At 35.6% G+C, this 21,441-nt stretch overlaps 1 protein-coding gene across 1 annotated transcript; it reads left to right on the top strand.

Annotated features, from left to right (window-relative positions):
• Positions 1 to 729: 729 nt before the first annotated feature.
• On the top strand, positions 730 to 20,958 carry LOC149566575 (uncharacterized). The gene is made up of 5 exons (XM_089819876.1): positions 730 to 1,132; positions 19,756 to 19,911; positions 20,082 to 20,214; positions 20,315 to 20,354; positions 20,620 to 20,958. The coding sequence occupies exons 1-5, from the start codon at positions 875 to 877 to the stop codon at positions 20,708 to 20,710; spliced, it is 678 nt and encodes a 225-aa protein (XP_089676002.1). The 5' UTR covers positions 730 to 874; the 3' UTR covers positions 20,711 to 20,958.
• The last annotated feature ends 483 nt before the right edge of the window (positions 20,959 to 21,441 follow it).

Here is a 21,441-nt window from a genome sequence, read left to right as displayed (position 1 = left end):
ATGCACAAAATTATTGTGATCTAACATATTTGCATAGATTTTCGCAAAAAAAACTTAGTTCTTTACAACAAATTTGATTATACACAATAGATCATAGATCTCAAATTTTGACCAATGGATCTCAAATTTTCAAACAAAAAACTCAATTCTTTTACAACAAAATCGATTCTATACAATAGAGCTGGACAAGCTTCCATAGATAGATTTTATATAAATATGATAATAAAAAAAAAAAAATACAACTACAACACAATATGTTCTAAACAATAGATTTGGACAATATTCCATGTAAATATGATGATCACAAAAAATAATACAATTAGAACACAATATAATCTCAAATAAAAAGAATAGATAAATCTCTGACATACTTTGTACTCCAGCAGGAAGAGATGAAAGCCAAACTTTTAGAAATGTGAATTAAAAGTAATCAACCAATGCTATAAATAAAAAAAAATAAATCTAGAGGATTCCATAATCAATATTCACACAGGACAAATGTTGACTAAAAAATTATGACTGTAGCACACATAGACTACTCAAATTGAATGAAAATAAATTTGACTAAATTTGAAAAAAAGTTAATAAAAAGATATTTCTATAGTGAAAATGAATAAAAATAAATAAAAGCTCTTGATTGGACAAACTAGTAAGATCATTCGCTTTTAACGAATGCATAAATTTCCTACAAGGACTATGAATGGGTAATGATCTAAAAATTAAGAGCACTCTGAAATAAGATAATATGATTTTACGAGCACTAATCGCCGATTACTTGAATGCCAAATCGAACAAAATGTACATGCCCTAAATAACAAACTGAATTAATGTCTTCAAATGGGCAATTTCTGGTACCGCTCAGTGTTGAATTGTAATGGGTGCCATAACATTTAATGGAGGGGGCGGAAATTTTAATTTTGGGTTTCCGCATTTTCGTAAACGGAATCCCAAGCATAGGCCTGCAGGTCGCAACGAAGCAAATTTTAACACGAGAGGAAGAGAATGGCAATTTCCCATTAAGTCAGCCTTGACTGCTGCGTCCCTTGCTTTGACAGGCGATACGATTGCTCAGTTAAGAGATCCTGACAAATCCGAATCGAACATCCAAAATCCAAACCCCTCCGATATTAAGGTCAGTGCTTTCTATTTTAATTTCAATTTCAATTTTAGCAAACTGGTGTGCACTTCGCTTCCAGGGCTGAGGGATGTCCTGAGTCAAAGTTATCATTTTATTTATATGCAAATTTCGTGCGGCAGACCTAAAATAGAATAGATACCCAGGTAGTATTTAAGAAGCTTTAGCCATTGTCGATCACGGACAACATCTTTCAGCTGCTGCATTTCTTTGCAATGCCTTGTAAATGGTTGTCACCATTACAAGTCCAATTTATGAAGAATACCTAGTTCAAAGTCTTCTTTTCGAGGGAGTATCGCTTATCCGAGTTCCAAGTTCTTCATTTTTCTTACATTTATGTTTTTAATGCAATTTTCATATCATTCTCAACTTCAAATGTGTGGCATTTCTGCAGGTTTAGCTCTCACTTAGTATTCTCCTTTTAGAATTTTTTGTTGGATTTTACACTCCATGGATTGTCTTTGATACTCCAGTCATCACTGCCATTGCTGGTTGTGCTTTGTGGCTCACCTTGCCTTGTTACAACTCACCAGTGTGTTTAACGAGCTGAAAATGGCATATAGAGATTACGTATTCAAAACGATCATCACGTGGTTTGCCTTCTCATTAGTCATCAATATACATCATGAGTTTAAATTTAAAAGGTCATGGAGAAGTGACCACTCATAAAAAATAGTCATTGTGGCTATGACCTGAGTGTTAAAATAAAAAAATAATTCTTGGTGAAAATTTGACAAAAAAATAATATCGAAATATGCCTTCATCAGTTTGGAGATTTTGCTCTTACTTTTTCTTCCTTTGCTTGGCCTTTCAAAACCTTTTATGAATGTTCCTGACTAGTGTTTTCTTCTTTGCTCCTCTACCATCCCTGCAATCTTCTTCAATAATGTATTTGGCATCTTCTTTGAATTTCTTTGGTATCTTTAACTTATTAAACTCTTCGATGTTGGCTCTTTTTCCTTTTCTTTTGCAGCTGGTTTTCTCCTTCTACTCATTATACCTTTTCTTTAAGTGGCATGAGATTGGACAAATTCCTGCTTTGTAAGCAAGAAAGAGATCAAGTCATGGACGTTACAGTTAATGTAGAATGCATTATGAGTTGTAAGATAGCCATACAGAGTGGCTAACCGGGTTAGATTTTTGAAAATGGCGCACTGTTGCATATATGATATAACTAAAGAAATGGCAAGGATAGTTACAAAGAGCGTCTTTGAGCTTGTGAACTCTGCAATGTCTATTCTTGATTATTTCTGTGCATTGCTTTCTCCTTTAACTCTTACAATCTTTGGTTTGGTTAAATGCATGCAACTTTCTTTTCAACTTTTTGGGCTACGTGCAGCACTGCACCCTTAATTGTTTATCTTTGTAAGCCATTCCCCATGTCGGTTGCACCTACTTTCTTCTTCATTTCTTTAAACATTTAGTTCGGACTGGCACATCCAGCTTTCTTTGCCACTTCTTAGGCTATTTGAAACAGTGCACTCCTAATAGATTCCCTTTTGGCCATTCCTTATGACTTTTCTTACAACTCAATGATCCAATCCACCATGAGCTGTTGCAATATACTAAGGAATGAACCGTTCTGGTTCTTGACATCGACTTCAATACATGAGAATGTTATAACCTCTATAAATATTCTATAACTAATTTATGATATCCAAATTAATAACTTCACTATCAAACTGTATTACACAAATACATAACAGCATATTACCATGCCAAACTTGCAACACTTGCAATGATTTGCAAACCTTTGGTTTCGAGATTTATTGGATTTTATTCTCAAATAAGCTACTGAACGCTAATAAAGAATAATAACAGCAAAAAGGGAGAGACTTCTAATAGGACAATGCCTCATTTTATAGCACAAAGGAGGCCCAAATCTTAGTGATCACGGAAACTGATTCCCAGTCCCAGAATAGCTACCGCTTTTCAAGTCTAAATGTCACCACAACTAGTGCCCCCACTCTGACAGCATATTTGCCCTCTTTAAACCATCAATCTGCAACTTCCATGATACACTGCTAGATACTGATGAAATAAAATAGAAATGCGAAATAAATATAATGTATTTGTTATAGCCAATTTTCTCAAACTGTAAACTCTCTTGTAAAAAGAATTTTTCTCTGGCCCACGGGGAAAATTAAAAGAATGGGCTATGGGGTGCAGCAGGACGAATTAATGGAAAGGGGACATTACAGAGAAAGCAGCCTGTTAATTCACAAGAAAATTACTCGCATGGATCTCTCTGATTTTCAATTAATTTATTAAAAAAATTACAAATATATTTTTCTGTAAACATTATATCTGCATCTCTTTAGTCAAGAATTCCATATTTTCCATCCATAAAATTGAATGAATTGAAATGTCTATATCCATCCTTCCTTTTTATATATTTTCTTTACCCTAATTTGATCATGATTCTTATTTGCTCGCTCCAGTATTCCTTTTAGAAAAATGCCTGCAAAAATCCCTAAATATAGTTGTTGTACTCTCATGTAGATCTGAATTGTGCATAATCATTCTTTTCATACAGCTTCGGTACGAAAGTTTAGGCAACTGATTGGTGGCTAATAATAATGAGTCTTAATGCTCTGGCATCATAGTCGGAATAACGTTCAATGCTTCTACTTTCTGTATCAAGTTTTCTTTAAATTAGTGACAGTACTGATAATATAACATAAGCAGAATCTCATTATAAAGTGATAGGCCTCGGGATTTTTTCCCTTTTTAGCAGATAATAAATATATATTTGCTAGCGGCATAGCCTTAGCCAAAATTATGCTTTGAAAAGAAATGGCCCATGATTTTACAAAGAAGTTTAAATTTATCAGATTTCGATCACTTAAAGAAGCTCCAACATGTTGTTATTAACTTTTTAATTCTAATCTCATATTGAGGAGGAAGTACCCACAGTAAGGGAGGGATTCTCAAATCATTAGTAACCAGTTGCAGCAGTGTTTATTTTGAAATTTTTTAAGTATGAGAGGATTATTCTCAGAATTTTCGGCCATCATCTTTTACACGTACAGACTTTGCTGTTCCGAACAGTTTTTGGAGTTCATGGAAAACTAGCTATAAGGAATTACATTTGGACTAGAAAAGGATGTCTTGGTGACTTGATAAACTTGGATAGATTAATATTATTTTAGGGGTTGGTAATGTGTGTGCAAATTTTTTGTAGGAAAGCTAAGTTGCCGGTTCGCGGTTCGGTTCCGGGTTCGGGTTCGAGAACCGGTTCGCTGGTTCGACAAAATTTTGAAAAGGGGTTTGGGTTCGTTTGGGTTCGTTAGTACAAAAACATGTAAAATTTAAAAAAATAAAAAAAAATAAAAAAAAAAATATATATATACATCTTTACGAAGCATGAGTTAGAATTAGAATGTAGCATAGTAGCATAAACACATTTGAACAACAAAAAACTTTAAAACAGCATAAACAATATAGTAGCAAACCACAATGATCATTGGAACCCCTAGCGACTAGATCTCTTCCCTTTCATTTAAAAAATTCATAACTGTATCTGATTAGTTTATGTAGATCAACACTAAGTTTTAATAAAAATTTCTTCTTTTCATAAATTTATTTACCAAACTCTTATTATGATTAACATAATCGATTGAACGTGGTTAAAAACTAATTAGATCTAGCTTGCAGAAGGTAAATCCCTTTGACCAGCTGAATATTCTTCAATCTCTTTGGGCACAATCTCCCAAGCACTGATCAACAACAGTAAACTGGAAAAAGACCATTCATGGAGGCCTCTGGATAACACAGTCTGACGTCCCAGATTCAATATTCTTTAATAGAAATTTAATATACCTAGAGGAGAAATAATCAGCCAAACAGTGATAGACAATGTGGTAAGTAGCTGCCCCACCTGACCATATTCATGTGACCGTAACTTTCTTCTGCAGGGCAACATTTCCCAATAAAACGTTGTTTATTGTTTAGTGTTTGAAAAATTCATATTGCTACTCAAATAGGCCCTGAAATTCCTCGAAATTGGTCATGGTGGTCACCACATGTTGAGCATCTTCTCTTGTGGGTGTCTCAAATTTAGTAGCATTTTGATTCAAATAGAAAGTGTTTTACAGCTAGGGATTACTCAACACTAAAAAACTGTGGCATTGTAATGCCTACCAACCTAGACCCAATAAATTAAATTAAAACATGCTGTAATGTGGAAAATTTTGTATGTGGTTCTCCTGGGTTCGAACCCTGGTCCGAAATTTTATATGTGGTTCTCTTGGGTTCGAACCCTGGTTCGAACCAGATCGAACCAGGCCTCCAAAAACGAACCCAGGTCGAACCGGACCAGAACCACGAACCGGTTCGAACCGGTACGTGGTCCGGAGGGGGGGGGGAGGTACCCGTGCAACTTAGGAAAGAGGTCGGGAAAGAGAGGTTTTACTTTTCACCTATGTTGCAGGGTTCGTACATGCCCCATACCCAGTTGCGGTGCACCGAGGTATAAAGGTGCATGCCCAGCGCTCAGTGTGTGCACAAGTGTGCATGTACCCAGCACTGTAGGTGTACACACCCGTGTGCACCCAACACAAATCTAGATGCACCCACGGGCCTACTTTATGAAAATGCTTTCTCTGGTTCATTTCATTTATATATATAATATATGTTATCTTTTTCAGTATTTTAATGATTATAATATCTGATGGAAATGATCTGACACTATGAGTTTCGGAGTTACAAACTTATTTGTAACTTATTTTGCAAGTGGAGAGACTTCTATAAAAGGAGGTCCAATAAACTTGAAAAAGGAAAGTGTGTGTGGGTTAATAATATTTTCTGAGAATAAGCATAATCTATAACTGCGTTATGAGAGTGAAACTATCACAAGATTGATATGTGCAATTAATTTTTAGAAAATTGTGGGTGGCATGAAGACTAAAAGTTCTGATTGGAATGCATTAAAGAAACAGCGCATTTTTATTCAGACACATATATGCTGAAGTGAGAATTTATCTTGGATACTTAAAGCAACAACAGTAGATTTAGTTTTGCAATTCTGTATATTTCTCTTATTTTTTCACACACATACACACACATGTAGCCATATGCACTGAAACCCCTTAAGAAAAATTCATGCACTTGCATAGCGGGGTCGTGTGCCCACACCCGAACCGGTAACTTAGCTTTTCAGTGTTTCACCCATGGCAATATTGTCTGTAGCCAGAAAACATGTTATAGATTGTGATACAGCTGGGAACAGTATCCATTTTGGTCACCTCATGTTCTGCTTTTGCTAGCATTTTTTCTAGTTAACGGGTTTCTGATGTGGGCACCAAATCTTGCAGGAAAGAGTTTGGAAAGGAGAGTTTTTAATTTTATTTTTCATTCATGAGAGTATTGTCTGGGGCCAGAAAACATGTTATAGATTATGACACAGCTAGTGTCAGTGTCCACCGCGGTTGATACAATATACAGTTCATGCCTCACATTGAAAACGAAACAAGAAACCTAAAAGGGTAAAAATAAATATAGGGAAATAACTATTTACCTTTTATAAGTAGAAGCAAATACCCTCATTCCACACACTTGCATTTTCTGTTCTGATTTTTCCATGTTTTGTGGTTTTTATGCCAGTTTTTCATGTGTTGTATCCTATGTTCTCTAACTAATTTAACATAGGCTATTGCGGTTACCATATGAGACACTGCACATTTATTGGTATGCATATCCACTTTCATGCAGCTTTACGATGGATAGAACTCAGATTTCCTGCTTGTGCAAAGTCCACTTTGCTTGCACTGTGTAGTGTGATCCTCAGTTCAGATTAAATGAACTGCAGTTGGCTGATTGAGTAGTGTAAATCTTTTGTGCAAATTTCTCCAAGAGGTGTCATTTCCAGCACTGCTTGAACATAGACTAGACTTACGATGTAGTTTCATAAAATGGAAATGTGGGTTAAGAGATCTAGGTAATATGAAAGTTAAAAACTGCCTTCAAATCTTAGGTTGCGCAGCTAGTGGCTGCATTTTACTGGTTAAAACTTAAAATTAGATTCAACCTACCTGGACTCCTTGGTAATTGTGCAGTACAGAGTGCCTGTACCTTTTAGAAATGGAAATGTTTTGACAGTGACATGTAATTTACTGTCTCATCTTGATTGGAGTGGGTTTATATTGTGTGAATAATGGTGCGTCTAACAGCATTGAAGGGATTTTACTGTTTTGGTAATCATTCACCTTGTTGAAATATCTCAGCTTTGAAGAGGCAGAGCAGAGTTATATTTAATTAGAATCCTCCCAATCTACATGAAAGAAACTTGACCCTCTCATATAGAACTGGATTTTCAGATGTCAGCTACAAAAGGTAAAGAATCCCATGATATAAGACCAAGGAGTTAAGATATAGGCTTTTCATAGATGTGGTTGCCAGCAGACTATTTGTTGAATTTGTAAAACCATGTAATTTATCTGTTTTTTAAGGAAAATAAGGTGCATGTTGGCAAAAAATGGAAAACCATAAAAGGTTAAACTACCCATGCTTTGAAAACCCTTAGGCAAAAGTGTGTGGCTGGTTTAGTTCTTGCAGTAGAATCCCTTTGGGATACAAGCTAGAAATCATAAATGATTGTCATACCATATATCTCTGTTCTTATTTGGTAACACATATTTTCTAAGTTGCACAGGTATCTGGTCCGGTTCGAACTTGGTTCGACCAGGGTTCCAATTTTGCCCTGCTGGTTCAATCTGCTAATTGGATGATTGCTATTGAATATTTTTTTAATTGTTTCAAAACTTCTACTCAATTGCATGCAAAATTTCAAATTTGACTTGATCATATTGAACATACTTATTTTGAGATCAATAAGGAGCAATTTCACCCTAAAATGAATAACTTTCATAAAAAACGGCAATTTCTTCCTGATGAAGCGAAGACTTTTCTTTTGTAAACACGAACGCCAAATTTTGATTTGAATCCACTCTTTTTTCAATTTGGATTTTATGTTAGGAGAAGGTTGATCCATTCTCTGTTTAAAATCAGCTTTCAATTTATTATAAATATCTAGATTGAAGCGATACTCCTCATTCATCTGGTTGATTCGATCATTCATTGTGATTGTCCAATCATCTGGATCTGGAAGATCCAAAAAACTGAACCAAGTTTGAACCCAGTTCAAACCACAGGCTTTCTGAGCCCAGCGGACAGCAAAAAAGTGCCTTTCTAGCAAAACAGAATTAAATGTCTCTTGTTTGAAAGTTGTGTTAAAGATTCAAGTATTCACAACTGAAGAATAAATGAATGCTTACAAGTTACAAATACTCTCAGGAATCCAATATCAGTTATTTCCAATGCTGGTTACTGATCTTACCCTATTGATTGTAATGCACGCATGTTTATTTTGTTGAGTAAACTCTAGAATCCTTTTCTTTGTCATCTGCTCTATCCTGGAACTGAAAGCAAACCATCTGTTAAAACTTAAAATATTTTATCTTTGTTATATGTTATTTTTGTATGATATTTATAAGTTTGAAGCAAGTCTGTTAAAGAGAGAACTCAGATTTGACTACATTCATTCGAAAAATTAAGGACAATAGAGTGGTTTATCTATTCTCTTTTTGAGGATATTATAGCTTAATTTATCCACAAACCCTCCCTTATTAAGACGAGACTTTTAATTCTGTTATGCTTAAAATTTATGGTATGAGCACTATGACTATATGATGGTAAGATCACTATGATTACAAGTTTATGGTGTTTTTGTTATTTAAATGTGTTTATGCTACTATGCTACATTCTAATTCTAACTCATACTTCATAAATATGTATATATACATATATTTTTTATAATTTTTATATGTTTTGTACTAATGAACCCAAACGAACCCAAACCCCTTTCCAAAATTTTGACGAACTTGCGAACCGGTTCTCAAATTTCGAACTTGGAACCGAACCCGAACCAGTAACTTAGCATTTTTTCTTGTGATACGTGAGATCTTCAAACTTAAGGAAACCCTGCAGCTCCCTGTTTCTTCTCTCATTCAGCCTGCATTATTTAGCTGGTATAATATCATGTCTCTTACCTTTTGTGTTATAGATTCTCCTTTCTTAATGCTAATAACTTTTTCTTTAGTTTTTTGTTGTTATCTATGGTTCCTTCATGTTATTTTTTTCCCTTGCCTTCTTTGGTACACAATGGCTCTGCTGTTATGTAGTGCACCAGCTGCATCCTTTTTGATGTTCTTAATTGAAAATGCGGCTTTTTAAATCATATACTGTTATTGGAACTTCTTTTGCCTGGATGTAAATTGAATCGTTGGCTCAAAAACTATTACATTTGAACAATGGTTGCTTGAACTGACAAAACTGTATTCAGAGAAAGCTGAGAAGGATTAGGGAGGACAGTTGTAAAACCATTAATAGTTAAAGACAGACCAAAAATTGAAAAAAAGGGTCTAAGTTGCAAGAGCGTGTTGATGGCAACAAAGGAGGACAAGAAACTACAGTCTGCACCACTTCAAATGTTTACTTCTTGTATGAATAGAGAGAGGTTGAATATTTGGAATGAATAGATTTATTTTAGTGTTCCCCGGGGACGCCTCCCCCCGGAAACTAGTGGAGTTTCTGAGACAGGGACAGGGGGACGCCTTCAATGTGTCTCTCCGCCAACCTGGAGATGTTTACCACGATTTCAAGCCAAGAAGAGGCATTTCTTTCAGAAGGGATGACATTGGATGACCCTAAGATTTTTTCAAAGGTAATGAAAGGATATAACTTATAAGAGACATTTAGTCTCAACTCTTACCACACACCAAAAAGAGTCAAGACTAAAGTTGTTTGATCAAAAGATGATCTTAATCTGGTCTTTACATGAGATAAAGCTAATACGACAGTAAACACAGCAGCTAGAGATCAACTATTACCTGCCAGAAAATGGATAGCAATCGGATCATTAATAATGAGGGTAAGGGCCACTTCCTTTTGGTAGATTGTTGTTATTTCGAGCATTGGAAGTAAAGGAAAGAGGTTTGTGAAGTCTTTTTGTCCACATTCCTTGACAATTTGCCTTTTTAACATACTTCTCGATAGTGTCTACAATCTGACTTTTTGCTTGTTTGGTCAGAAACATGTCAATTGTAACTTCAAGTGATTTGTCATGTTCTGTTTTCTTGAGTTATTTTCGCTCACTAAACCCAGGTCTGCACCACTGTAGGCAAATATTTGCAGAGGGCTGGGACATTGGGGAAGCTTGAGAGGAAGAGGGCTTTTGCTTGGTGTTTGCTATTTGTAATATTTATTTCCCTTGGTTGAAGATGACTTTGACGGTGTAATGTGTGTTGCTGAAGTGTGTATAATTCCTTTATTTGATATTTACAATTTTGACATTTGTCATTTGAATACTACTACTAAACTCTAGTTTTTAATTTTTATTTTTATCGGTGAAACATTATATTTATATTAATAATAATTGGTTCAAAATAGCTCGCAGGGAAAAGAACCAGAAAAGATAATTCCAGTCATTGCCTTATACAAAAAGGATGTAGAAGAAAAAATACTGCATCAAGAGAGAGTATCTATCAACCCTAATGAATCTTGTCCTTGTGATTCCCAAATCGAGAATATTGTGATTACAAAGAGCCCAAAACTCATATGAATACAATCCATTGTTTGGCGTCGGAGACAAAACCAAGAGCCAAGCCAAAAACTGTCATAATAGTTTCCATCATTTATCTTCATCCAAAACTCCAATTGACACCATGATATTAGAAAGCCATTTGATGCAAGTGCAATCCAAGACCTTGCACTGCATACAATACCTGAAAAGAACAAGTGAGATCCATAAAAGTAAAAACATGTGAAATCACAGAGAAGCCTTGATTTACTATCATCAAATAATATATGAGAAGGGCTCAACATTGTTCGAAACATATTCTTTTGTCATAATATTAACCAAGTTGGGGAAATCAAGGAGGTTAAGTGGGGAAAGGAAAGAGTTAATATAAACCCCATCAATACCCAAATTAGCCAGACAATTAGCTAAAAGATTGCCTTCTCTATAAGTATGCATGATGTAACATTCAGAGATTGAATCAAGAAGAGACCATACTTGATGCAATATATATTGTATGGACCAATTATATACACGATGTTTAATACACGCATTAATAATAATGGCTGAATCCCCTTCAACGTGTAACATAGATATAGATAGTGATTTTGCAAGTTCCAAACCAAAAAGCAAGGCCAAGGCTTCAGCTTCTTTATTAGTACATGGAGGGAGAGGAGATAATTTTGCTGCAATCACATGACCTTTAGAGGCTCTAATGACTATGCCATAGCCAAAGTTGCCTAGATTTCCTCAAGAGGTCCCATCAAAATTGAGTTTGAAATAACCCTCACTTGGAGGAATCCACTTGGTTTGTGCTCAGAGAAGAGGAGTCTTGGATGGACACAATGGAGCAGGAATATAAGGAAAAAGTAGACCTTTCCATTGATGAATAACATAGCCATCCCAAAGAGAAAAAAACATGTTTACCCTTATATTTACATACTGAGGCATTGACAAGCTCAACAATTGATCTCTCTAATCTATCCAGAAATTGAGGGATTGGAGATGATGCCTATCTAAAAATTCTCTTGTTTCTTTCCCACCAAATTGCCCATACTACAGATGCAGGGATGCACTTCCAAAGACATGAAAACATTGATTCAGAATATAAGATTGGCCATGCCTGGAATAAATCCCACAAAGAGTTAGGTAAGGCATATGGAAATTAAGCTTATTAAGAACAAAATTTTAACAATCTTGGGCAAAAGGGCAATTTAAGAGGAGGTGATTTGTTGTTTCTATAACTTGTAGATAGAGCACACAGTTAAAGGGATCATAAGTGTTCAATCTATGAAGCCGATCACTAGTTAAAATTCGGTTCTTTAATGCAAGCCATGCTAGGCATCCTGCTTTTGGCAGAACTGAACTATTCCAATAGAATTTAAAAGCACGACGTTTTTTGATTAAATTGGTTGTGTTGGAGAGCTAAGTATCCTTGTTTAACAATTTACCATCTTTAGCTGGAACCTAGAAGAGGCAATTTGGTTGACTAGACAAAAACATTCATTTTAGCTAATACTTGTTTGAAAGAAGCAACCTGATTGTGGGATATAGGAAGAATTGAGGGGTCCTGCCAAATGACTAGCCTTGTGAATCTATGTATAGCTGAGACATAATTAGAAAAAGATGTCCCCCAAGCTTGAATCACTATGTTTGAGAAATTCTTTAAAGAATCAATAGTGGCAAGGGGGGGAACCCATTTTATGAATCGAACCAAAAATTGACACTATCCCCATTGTTCACTTGCCATGATATGAATGAAGTAATAACTTGTCGAGAAGCCATCATGAAATCCTAAATGACAGAGCCCTTTGGCGGGTCTAGGACAATAAGAACTTTGGAAGGTTCCAAGTTATCTTAATATTTCTCTTGTAAAAGGCAACACAATCTGGCAGAGGATTTGTCATACATTTGCCAAACAAGTTTAGCACCAAAAGCCCTATTCCTATTAGTAATGTTGGGAAGTCCGACACCTCCTGTTTTGAAAGAGGTTAACATGGCATGAATAGAAATTAGAGGTATTTTCTTTCTATTCATATTGTCTGACCAAAGAAAGGTTCGGATTAAAGTTTCAATTTGAGAGATGATACCTTTGGGGGCTTGTAGAATGGAGAAGTAATAATTAGGAATGACAGAGAACAATTTTGATAAGCAAAATTCTACCCGAGAGGGATAACCAACGAGCCTTCCGAGCCCTAAGTCTACTTTTGATACGATCAATCACAGATTTCCAATAAGTGGGTTTTTTTAATCCCATAAAAAAGGGAACACCAAGATAAGTAGAAGGCAAATGATCAAGGGGAAAATCAAGAAGATGGATTATTCGTTGAGTAACTAATTGGGATGTATTAAAAACATAAATTTTAGATTTAGTTGCATCGATACATTGTTCCGAAACTTGTGTATATAGATCAATGGCTTTCTTCATACTTTGTGCTTCTTGATATGTAGATGATCCAGAGAGTAAAGTATTGTCAGCAAAAAGAGAATGGGTTATGGACAAAGATGTACCCACAATATTGATACCTTTACACAACCTTTTTTGATTAAAAGAGTTAATAAGTCTGTTGAAGGCCCCTGCCATAATGATAAACAATAATGGAGAAAGAGGGTCACCTTGACGAACTCCTTGGGAAGAGGCAAAGAAACTTGCTAGTGCACCATTAATGAGAATAGAAAAATGCGCACTTAAAATGCAAGCTTTAATCCATTTACACCACCTAGAAGAAAAACCAAATTGATGAAAGATTAGAAGAAGAAAAGACCAATTCAGTTTATCGTACACCTTCATCATACCTAATTTGGCAACAAAGGCTGCAATATTATGGTCTTTGATGGAATGAAGGGTCTCATGGGCTATTATGGCTCCCTTAGTTGTTTTTCGACCGTGAACAAAACCCCCTTATTCTATCGATATAATTTTTGGAATAATGGGCTCAAGTCGCAAATAAATAGCCTTTGTGATAATCTTATGGATGGTGTTACATAAAGAAATAGGGCAGAAATCAGCAAAAGAACAGGGATCATTAACCTTTGGGATGAGAGCAATATTTGGGGTATTAAAGTTCTTCAAAATGGAAACATTTTTCTTGGATTCTTTAAACACCTTAAGCAACTCAAAACAAATAACATCCCAACATTTTTGAAAAAATAGTGCGGTGAACCCATCAGGGCCTGGTGCCTTATCAGGAGGCATAGAAAAAACTATCTCACGAATCTAAAGAAGAGTAAATGGGGCCATTAGAATCAAATTGTCTTGTTGTATAATCAAAGTGGGAATGGAATCCAAGATCTCATCCACAAGGTGAGAAGAGGGGGGATCCTATGGTGGAGGGGAAAGTAGATTAGAAAAGAACCTTACACTCTCATTTTGAATACCCTTAGCATCGAAAATCAAATTTCTTAGATGGTCATGAATTGTAAAGGTTGTGTTGTTAGCCTTCGTCTATTTGGTAGATGCATGAAAAAACTTAGTATTCTGATCTCCTTGTTGAAGCCACAATTCTCTAGACTTTTGTCTCCAATACTCTTTTTCATGCTTACATAATTTAGACCACTCCTCTTGCAAATTCTTTTATCTCAAATGCATATCAACATTTAAACCATAGAGTAAAATATGTTGATTAATCTCAGCTAGTTTTTCTTCTACCACCTTTTTCTCAAAAATATTTTAAAAAACATGTTTATTCTAGATCTTGATAAGCCCTTTGACATATTGCATTTTCTTCTGAAATTGAAACATTTTGGTTCCTGGCTCTAGTGGAGCATCCTTCCACCATTGTTTTAAGAGGACATCAAAGTGGGGATGACGATACCATACACTTTCAAACATAAATGATGGTCTAGAAAGACTAGTTAGAGGAGAATCTGATGGAAGAATGGACAATTGAATAGGAAAATGGTCAGATTCAGAATATGGTAATATATCCGATTGGATAGTATAATTCTCCAATTTCCAACATTGTGAACACAAAAATTTATCCAATCTAACTGCAATCCAGTGGAACCCAACTTTTCTATTAGTCCAAGTGAAAGATCTGGCTTGTGGGGAAACATCGAACAGAGCATTATTGTCAACAAAGTCATTAAAGTCCTGGGTAGCTCTAGGAGGGGGAATAATACTTCCATACTTATCCCTGGGATGAAGAATGGCATTAAAGTCACCGACAATAATAAATTTGGCACCTACTGATTGCTGGATAAAACCAGTAAGAGTAAGCCATAGAATTTGTTTATCTAACGTAGGGGTAGGTCCATAAACATTAATCAAATGGAATGAAAGTTCATAGTGTTGAATGGATAGCATTTGCCAATTAGTTCCCTGATGAAGATGTTAAGCCTTGATAGTGTTAGGATTCCTTAATACAACAAGGCCCTCGGAAGCACCTAAGCTAGGAACATGTGAGGAATTCCATGTTGATCAACATCCAACAGATTTTTGAAAGTTATTTGTTGATAGCTTAGTCTCATGAAGCAAGACTAAATCACATTGGATAGAATCAAGACACTGCTTGATCCTATTACGTTTAATGCCCCTGACATTCCATGAGAGGATCTTCATAATTGACAAGGAGCACTCTTGCACTCCTTGTCGATCATTTAGAGCTAGGAAAAATTACCATCCAAAGTTGACTGAATCCCTGCATTAACTTCTTTAACTTTTGAAGCTTTCGATGACCTACCCGTAGGCTTTGAAGATTTCTTAGTCATAGGAGATGATGAGATTGTAGCACCAACAATTTTTGGGAGAAGTCAAAACTAACATTAGTAAGAAGTGGATCAGCAAAGTGGGACCTAGTTTTACCTGATCTATTTGTTTGAGTAGGAGACTTTTTGATTGCCAAGCCAAGATCTAGAGCATTCATAAAGCCCTCCATCCTAGGTGAAGGGGGTTCCAAATTAAAGTTTACATTATCCTCAGGTAGGTCATGGGGCATGTTATTTTCATCAAAGAATTGGGGAGGAATTGGTACACGACACTTTTTTACTAAAATTTGGGCATATTCAGTAGACAATGGATGTCCTTGGGAAACTAATGCAGCTTCTAATCTAGACAAAAAAGAAAGAGGTTGATCATTAAAAACAAGCTCATTAACAACATCCATCTAAGAGGGATGAATAACATCTTCTTCATTGGCGGCCAGATATGTAATTGCAAGTTTAGAAGATATCGATGATGTAAAAAGAGACTGATCTAGATTTGTATGTTTATCTCGATGAGTATTCCATTTAGAGAGAAGATGGGTCAAAAACAACAAAGTTTTTAACAAAAGCAGAGGAAAAGACCCCGAATTGGGAAAATCCATAAGAAAAAAAGCATTCCCTGAAAGCGAACATTGTGGAGGAGTGTACAAATTAGACATAAAGTTATTAGGACCAAAACAGTCTCCACAGGATTGATCTTTCTGTGTATTTCAATGAACCTGTGGCAAATGATAAACAACTAGATTTACAAATAAGAAATGATATGGGCCACTTGACAGTTTAGCTTGAGATACACAAGCATCATTAGAGGTAGAAGGAATGGACTGCAACCTAAAAGTGCACTTCAAGGGGTCAAAGTTATGGTTACTACAAACTATCAGACTAGAGCAACTAGGATCTTGACATTGATTAGTAAAATGTCCCAACCAACCTGCCTTCTTAATCACAGTCTGTGCGTCCTAAATAATAATTGTTTGGTTCTAGCGTCCATATTTAGATGACATAATTAAGGAAGAAGGTAATGGTTTATTCAGATTTAGCAAGGCACAAAACTTGATAGAAGGAGATGGTTCATCAAAAGGCACTAAATCATGTCGAATGAATACCGCAATTTTAATTATTATTAATTCAATAATTTGTAGGTCTCTATATTCAATTGGTAAAATAGGAAGCTCAATCCAAAATGGCATAAAATCACAGGCTATATGACTAGGTTTAAAGTTTGGAGACCAAGCTTTGGTATATATTCCCAACCCTTCACAAAACCAACTCTTAATTTGAAGATCATTATCCCGAGCAAGCTTAGAGTCAAATATAGCTATAAAAAATAGAGACACATGATTAATGTAGAATAAATCATTAACACCATACTAGTAACGCTTCGCCCAAGTAAGAAGATCTGCAGTCGGGAGGAAGGACCAAATCTTACCAATGATTGCTGAGTCGAGTGTAAGAGATCTGTGGTTCGAGAAGTTCATCTTCAATCACAAGAAGCAAGGTATCACCATCTGTAAGTGTAGCATTTGACATATCCAGATTATTATTGGGACCAGTTGATCTTACTGAAGTTGTAGACCCCAATTTTTCCCTCTAAACTTTGGCGGGCTGATTTCTCACAGATTTTTTACCTCCAAGTGAAATATTATTGGGGTAAGAAAAAAATGTTGGATTCGTAATGGAGACATTATTTGACCTCGACACATAAGAAGGGAGTTGGTAGTTGAAATGTCCCATCTCTTCTCCAATTTTAGAAAAAATGGGTGTGGGCTGGAGTGGCCCATGACAAATGTCGAAAATGGGCTAGATCTGGGGTTTCGAAGCCTTGAGACCATGTTTCTTTTTCTTTGCACCACGTCCAATACAACTAGAGTCATATGATCTGTTGAAATCCCTTACACCTGTTTTTCCACCATGATGATGAAGAAGAGGAAGATGAGCTTGGTTCGAAAACTTCCCATGCACTTTGAGAGCTTTAGTCTTTCCACCTCACTCATGCTTAATAGAAAACTCCACCGTTTCCCCTTCCGCCAGAGATCTAAATCCTTTATAGCGAATCGATGTCTTGTGCACGAAAATATCTTTGCTTCCATCATCAGGGGTAATGAATCCATAACCCTTCTGTGAATCAAATCACTTAACCTTTCCGGTACTTTTCCCACTTTGCGCCATGTTTGTCATTCAATAATCCAATTACAGACCTTAGTAAATGTATACAAAATCGCAGGTCTGGTTTTGGTGAAGGTCACAGGTCCTAATATTCAAAAGATTATGTAAATCGTAGATCTGGATTTCTGAGACTAACTTTCCTTGATCCAACCTGATTTTCTGATGCAATTTTTCAGAAGATGATATCCAGTGCAAGAAATGGTCTGATCTGATTGTAATTTTATCCGACTGAAATCAATGTTAATTTGGTACCTACTACTCCACTTCCCAATCTTGAACTGTGAAAAACTGCAACCTGCTTCTGCAAATCTTGCGATCCTTTTGTTTGGGGTTTAAAAAACCTTGCAATCGTTTTATTTGGGGTGAATAATCAACTAAATTAACCTGCCGCTTAGTATTCTGGTGCCGGCATTGATCAATTAGGGCTTGAATTTCCTGTACATGTTTATTACCAGGCAGTGCCCAGACTATTCTTCTGTTTTACAGCTATGGTGGTCGTGAACCAGTCCTTCGCAGTTTTTCACAGTCCTTCGCCCAATGGATGAAGAAGATCAATTTTCCTGTGCATAATGTGCGGATGGAATGCTATATGTATTATGTCTGGCACTGTTCCCCTGCTACTGTCCCCCTGACATTCCCAAACTTAGGCCCCAAGCACCTCTATCCTCGAAATGCATTCCCCCGTCTCCCAGAGGAAACATCTCAAATCCTGATGTAACTATGGTTTATTTAATTAATAAAAATAGTAGTTTAGAAATTTATGGTATATGAAAAATTTTAACAACAAATAATTCCAGGAATTGTTACTGAAAGTAGAAACCAAGAGAATTCAATAGGATCAATGAGGGAAAAGTTAAATTACAAACAGAGTTGCATGGAGAGCAATACAGCATTAGATATGGATATGGTAAAGTTTTTAGGGCAATTTCTCAAGATTTATTGATAAAAATATAGCTAGATACAATAATTCTAGAATATATATATATATTCAACTGTTAGAACATAAGTTTAAAAATATGTATTGATATTAAGAATCCAAACTTTTTCTCCTGTCTCATGTAGAAAATGAGAAGTCTCCTGCTAGAAAAATAAGATATGTTTTTTTCTTGGCTTAAACGTGGCAATGAAATCTGTGAAAAGGTCATTTGCTGTTTTCTTGAACCGAAAAAAGACCATTTTTTAATTTAAATGTTGGACACATTATTTTTTTGCTGTGTGATTTATTTTCCTTGCCATCATCTTCTATAGATGTGTGAAGTCCTTCAGTGCAAGTTGACTAGATCTATTAGTAATTACTAATTACATTATATGAAAAATTGGCATCACCAATTTTGAAAAATAGCCGTACTAGTACCAGTCTCCAGATAACTATGATACATGTTATGTGTATTATTTTTTATTCTTTTGGTAAATTTTGAACGTCTTGCATAAAACATAAACTGGATGTATCCAATTGCATCAGATAAGACTCAAATATGGACTTATTTATTGTATGTTGAAATATAGCATCTGTGCCATTTCAAGGATTATTATCTCCATATCAAGTATCCAATTCTTGGATAGGTGTCTCTAGACTGTGGAGAACTATCTGGCACTTTTTTTTGTAAAATTTTCTTTTTTGTTATTTTAATTTGTAAACCAGCAACATTAGTTGTCTTTGGACTTTCACCATTCTATAATTTTTACAGCCTGTTAAGCGAGGACTTCTTAGTTCTTGAAGCATTTATTTGATAATTCTTATTTAGTTTTTTCTGTTGTTGGTGTTCATTACACCATTCCACATGGAAATTTGGATTGGGGGCCAGGAACCCATCCATATATGCTAACTTACATATCTGGGGACTATTTGAAGTACCATAGCCATATCCTTATTAAGTTATTTACTCCGCCACCCTATTTTGAATTGAAGTTGAATACCCACATACAATTTCTCCTGGTGTCTGGACTTTGATTTTATCTTAAATATGTTTTCTGTGGTGTTAGTTTGAAACTCTTACTTGATGTAACATGTTTGATTTCAGAAGATACCCTATTGGGATGTTTCTTGTCATAATCTGACTTCCTAAGCATAAGATGTACACAGGATATTGTGGTTGCCAAGTTGAAAAAACACGATTGGCTAAGGGTCATCCGTTTCTTGTCATAATCTGACTTCCTAAGCATACGATGTACACAGGATATTGTGGTTGCCAAGTTGAAAAAACACGATTGGCTAAGGGCCCTGCGGATGACAACATATGGATTTCTTCTGTATGGTCCAGGTTCACAAGCATGGTATGAGCTACTTGACAGGGCCTTTCCGGAGCAAAATTTGAGAAACCTTTCTGTCAAGGTTTGAGCATCTCCTTAATAGCCATCTTCCTCATTCTTGGAATCATGGCCCATAATACAGCCTAATGAGTTCTCGTTTGTGATTATTAAATTGAGAAATTTCCAGCTGTTTCCTGGGCTTGGCATGTTTTACTTGAGAAATTAATTTTATATAATATCATTTTAGTGCAGGTCACTTTGAATCAAATTGTTCTTGGTCCTTGTGTGATTGCTGTTGTCTTTGCGTGGAATAGCCTATGGCAAGGGAAGCTTAAAGAGCTTCCTAAAAAGTATCAAAGGGATGCAATCCCTACACTTATTTACGGTGAGTCTAATTATCATTTTTAAGGGACCTAGTGCTTTCAACTTGCATCAAAAAATTGTCTGGCTTCTGCAAACTTTACATCATGGTTACTCTTTTGCAGGATGGAAATTCTGGATTCCTGCTAGCGTGTTGAATTTCGGGTAAATATTCCCTATATATGGAATCTAGCCCTATTTTCCACCATTTCATTTACAGTAGACCCTGTTGAATGCCAATAAATATATTCTGTATGTTTCATATCTATGAAGCCTACAAAAACATTCATTCAATTGTCACTTCTATCATCACTGCTGTGGAAGCTGGTAATGCCTATATTGATAAATCTAACTTTTTGAATATATGCTTCTTCGAAATATAAGCATTTCACACCTGATGTGTTTGGTTTTAAAAAATATTTGTTTTCAGGGCTATACCTCTTCAAGCACGCGTAGCGTTCATGTCATGTTGTTCTATTTTTTGGAATTTCTACCTTTCAAAAACCATGGGGAGATCTTAAAGCATCTGTCGGCAATTTCTCATACATTTTAGATACATAAGAGGATGATTTTTATACCTGAAAAGTGGGAATACAGTTGCAGATTCCACTACTTATTCTTTGAGAGTTGTTGTGACAATTTTCACAAAAGCTCAAGTTTTGACTTGCTGCTGCAGCACTTGTCATAGCCGTATTGCTTTCACTTATCTTGGCATATTGTAAGGTTTACCACATCATTTTAAATGACAATCCAATAACTTGTCTGGGAATTGGGTTAGTTATTTTTTGCATTCCAAGTAGTGACTACCGTATTTTCAGTGAGATCTAAATTTCTAGCTTTTTATAACTGGTGGTAATTTCATTATAATTTGGGGTCATACTAAATTGTTTTTGAATTAATTTGTTGATCATTTATTGTTAGCAATAATGTCTGTAATGGCCCCTTTTGGGGCTATACCTGATTTTGTCTTTACATATAGTATTCTAGTACATATTTGTTATTCTCAATTTATAGTAAATTGTAATCAATTATGCAAATAATTCCTATTGAAAAACATAATATTCTGAATGCATTGAATCCAATTCTTAGCATATATCCAACAGCCAACCATATTAGGAATTTAACAAGTAGGTCTAGTAGGATGCACAAGAGACTGTTCCGTACAATAACGCCCAAGAGCACAGAATGATCAACTAAGTCAATTTGACCCTATGATGGCCTCATTTTGAAATGGAATTTTGCAATAAGATAA

The sequence above is a fragment of the Cupressus sempervirens genome, chromosome 3, assembly GCF_028749045.1.
Source record: "Cupressus sempervirens isolate cs-2001-9-10 chromosome 3, ASM2874904v1, whole genome shotgun sequence".
In the NCBI taxonomy this organism is placed as follows: domain Eukaryota; kingdom Viridiplantae; phylum Streptophyta; class Pinopsida; order Cupressales; family Cupressaceae; genus Cupressus; species Cupressus sempervirens.
The sequence above is the reverse complement of the archived record's forward strand: the minus strand, read 5'-3'. Positions and strand labels throughout refer to the sequence as shown.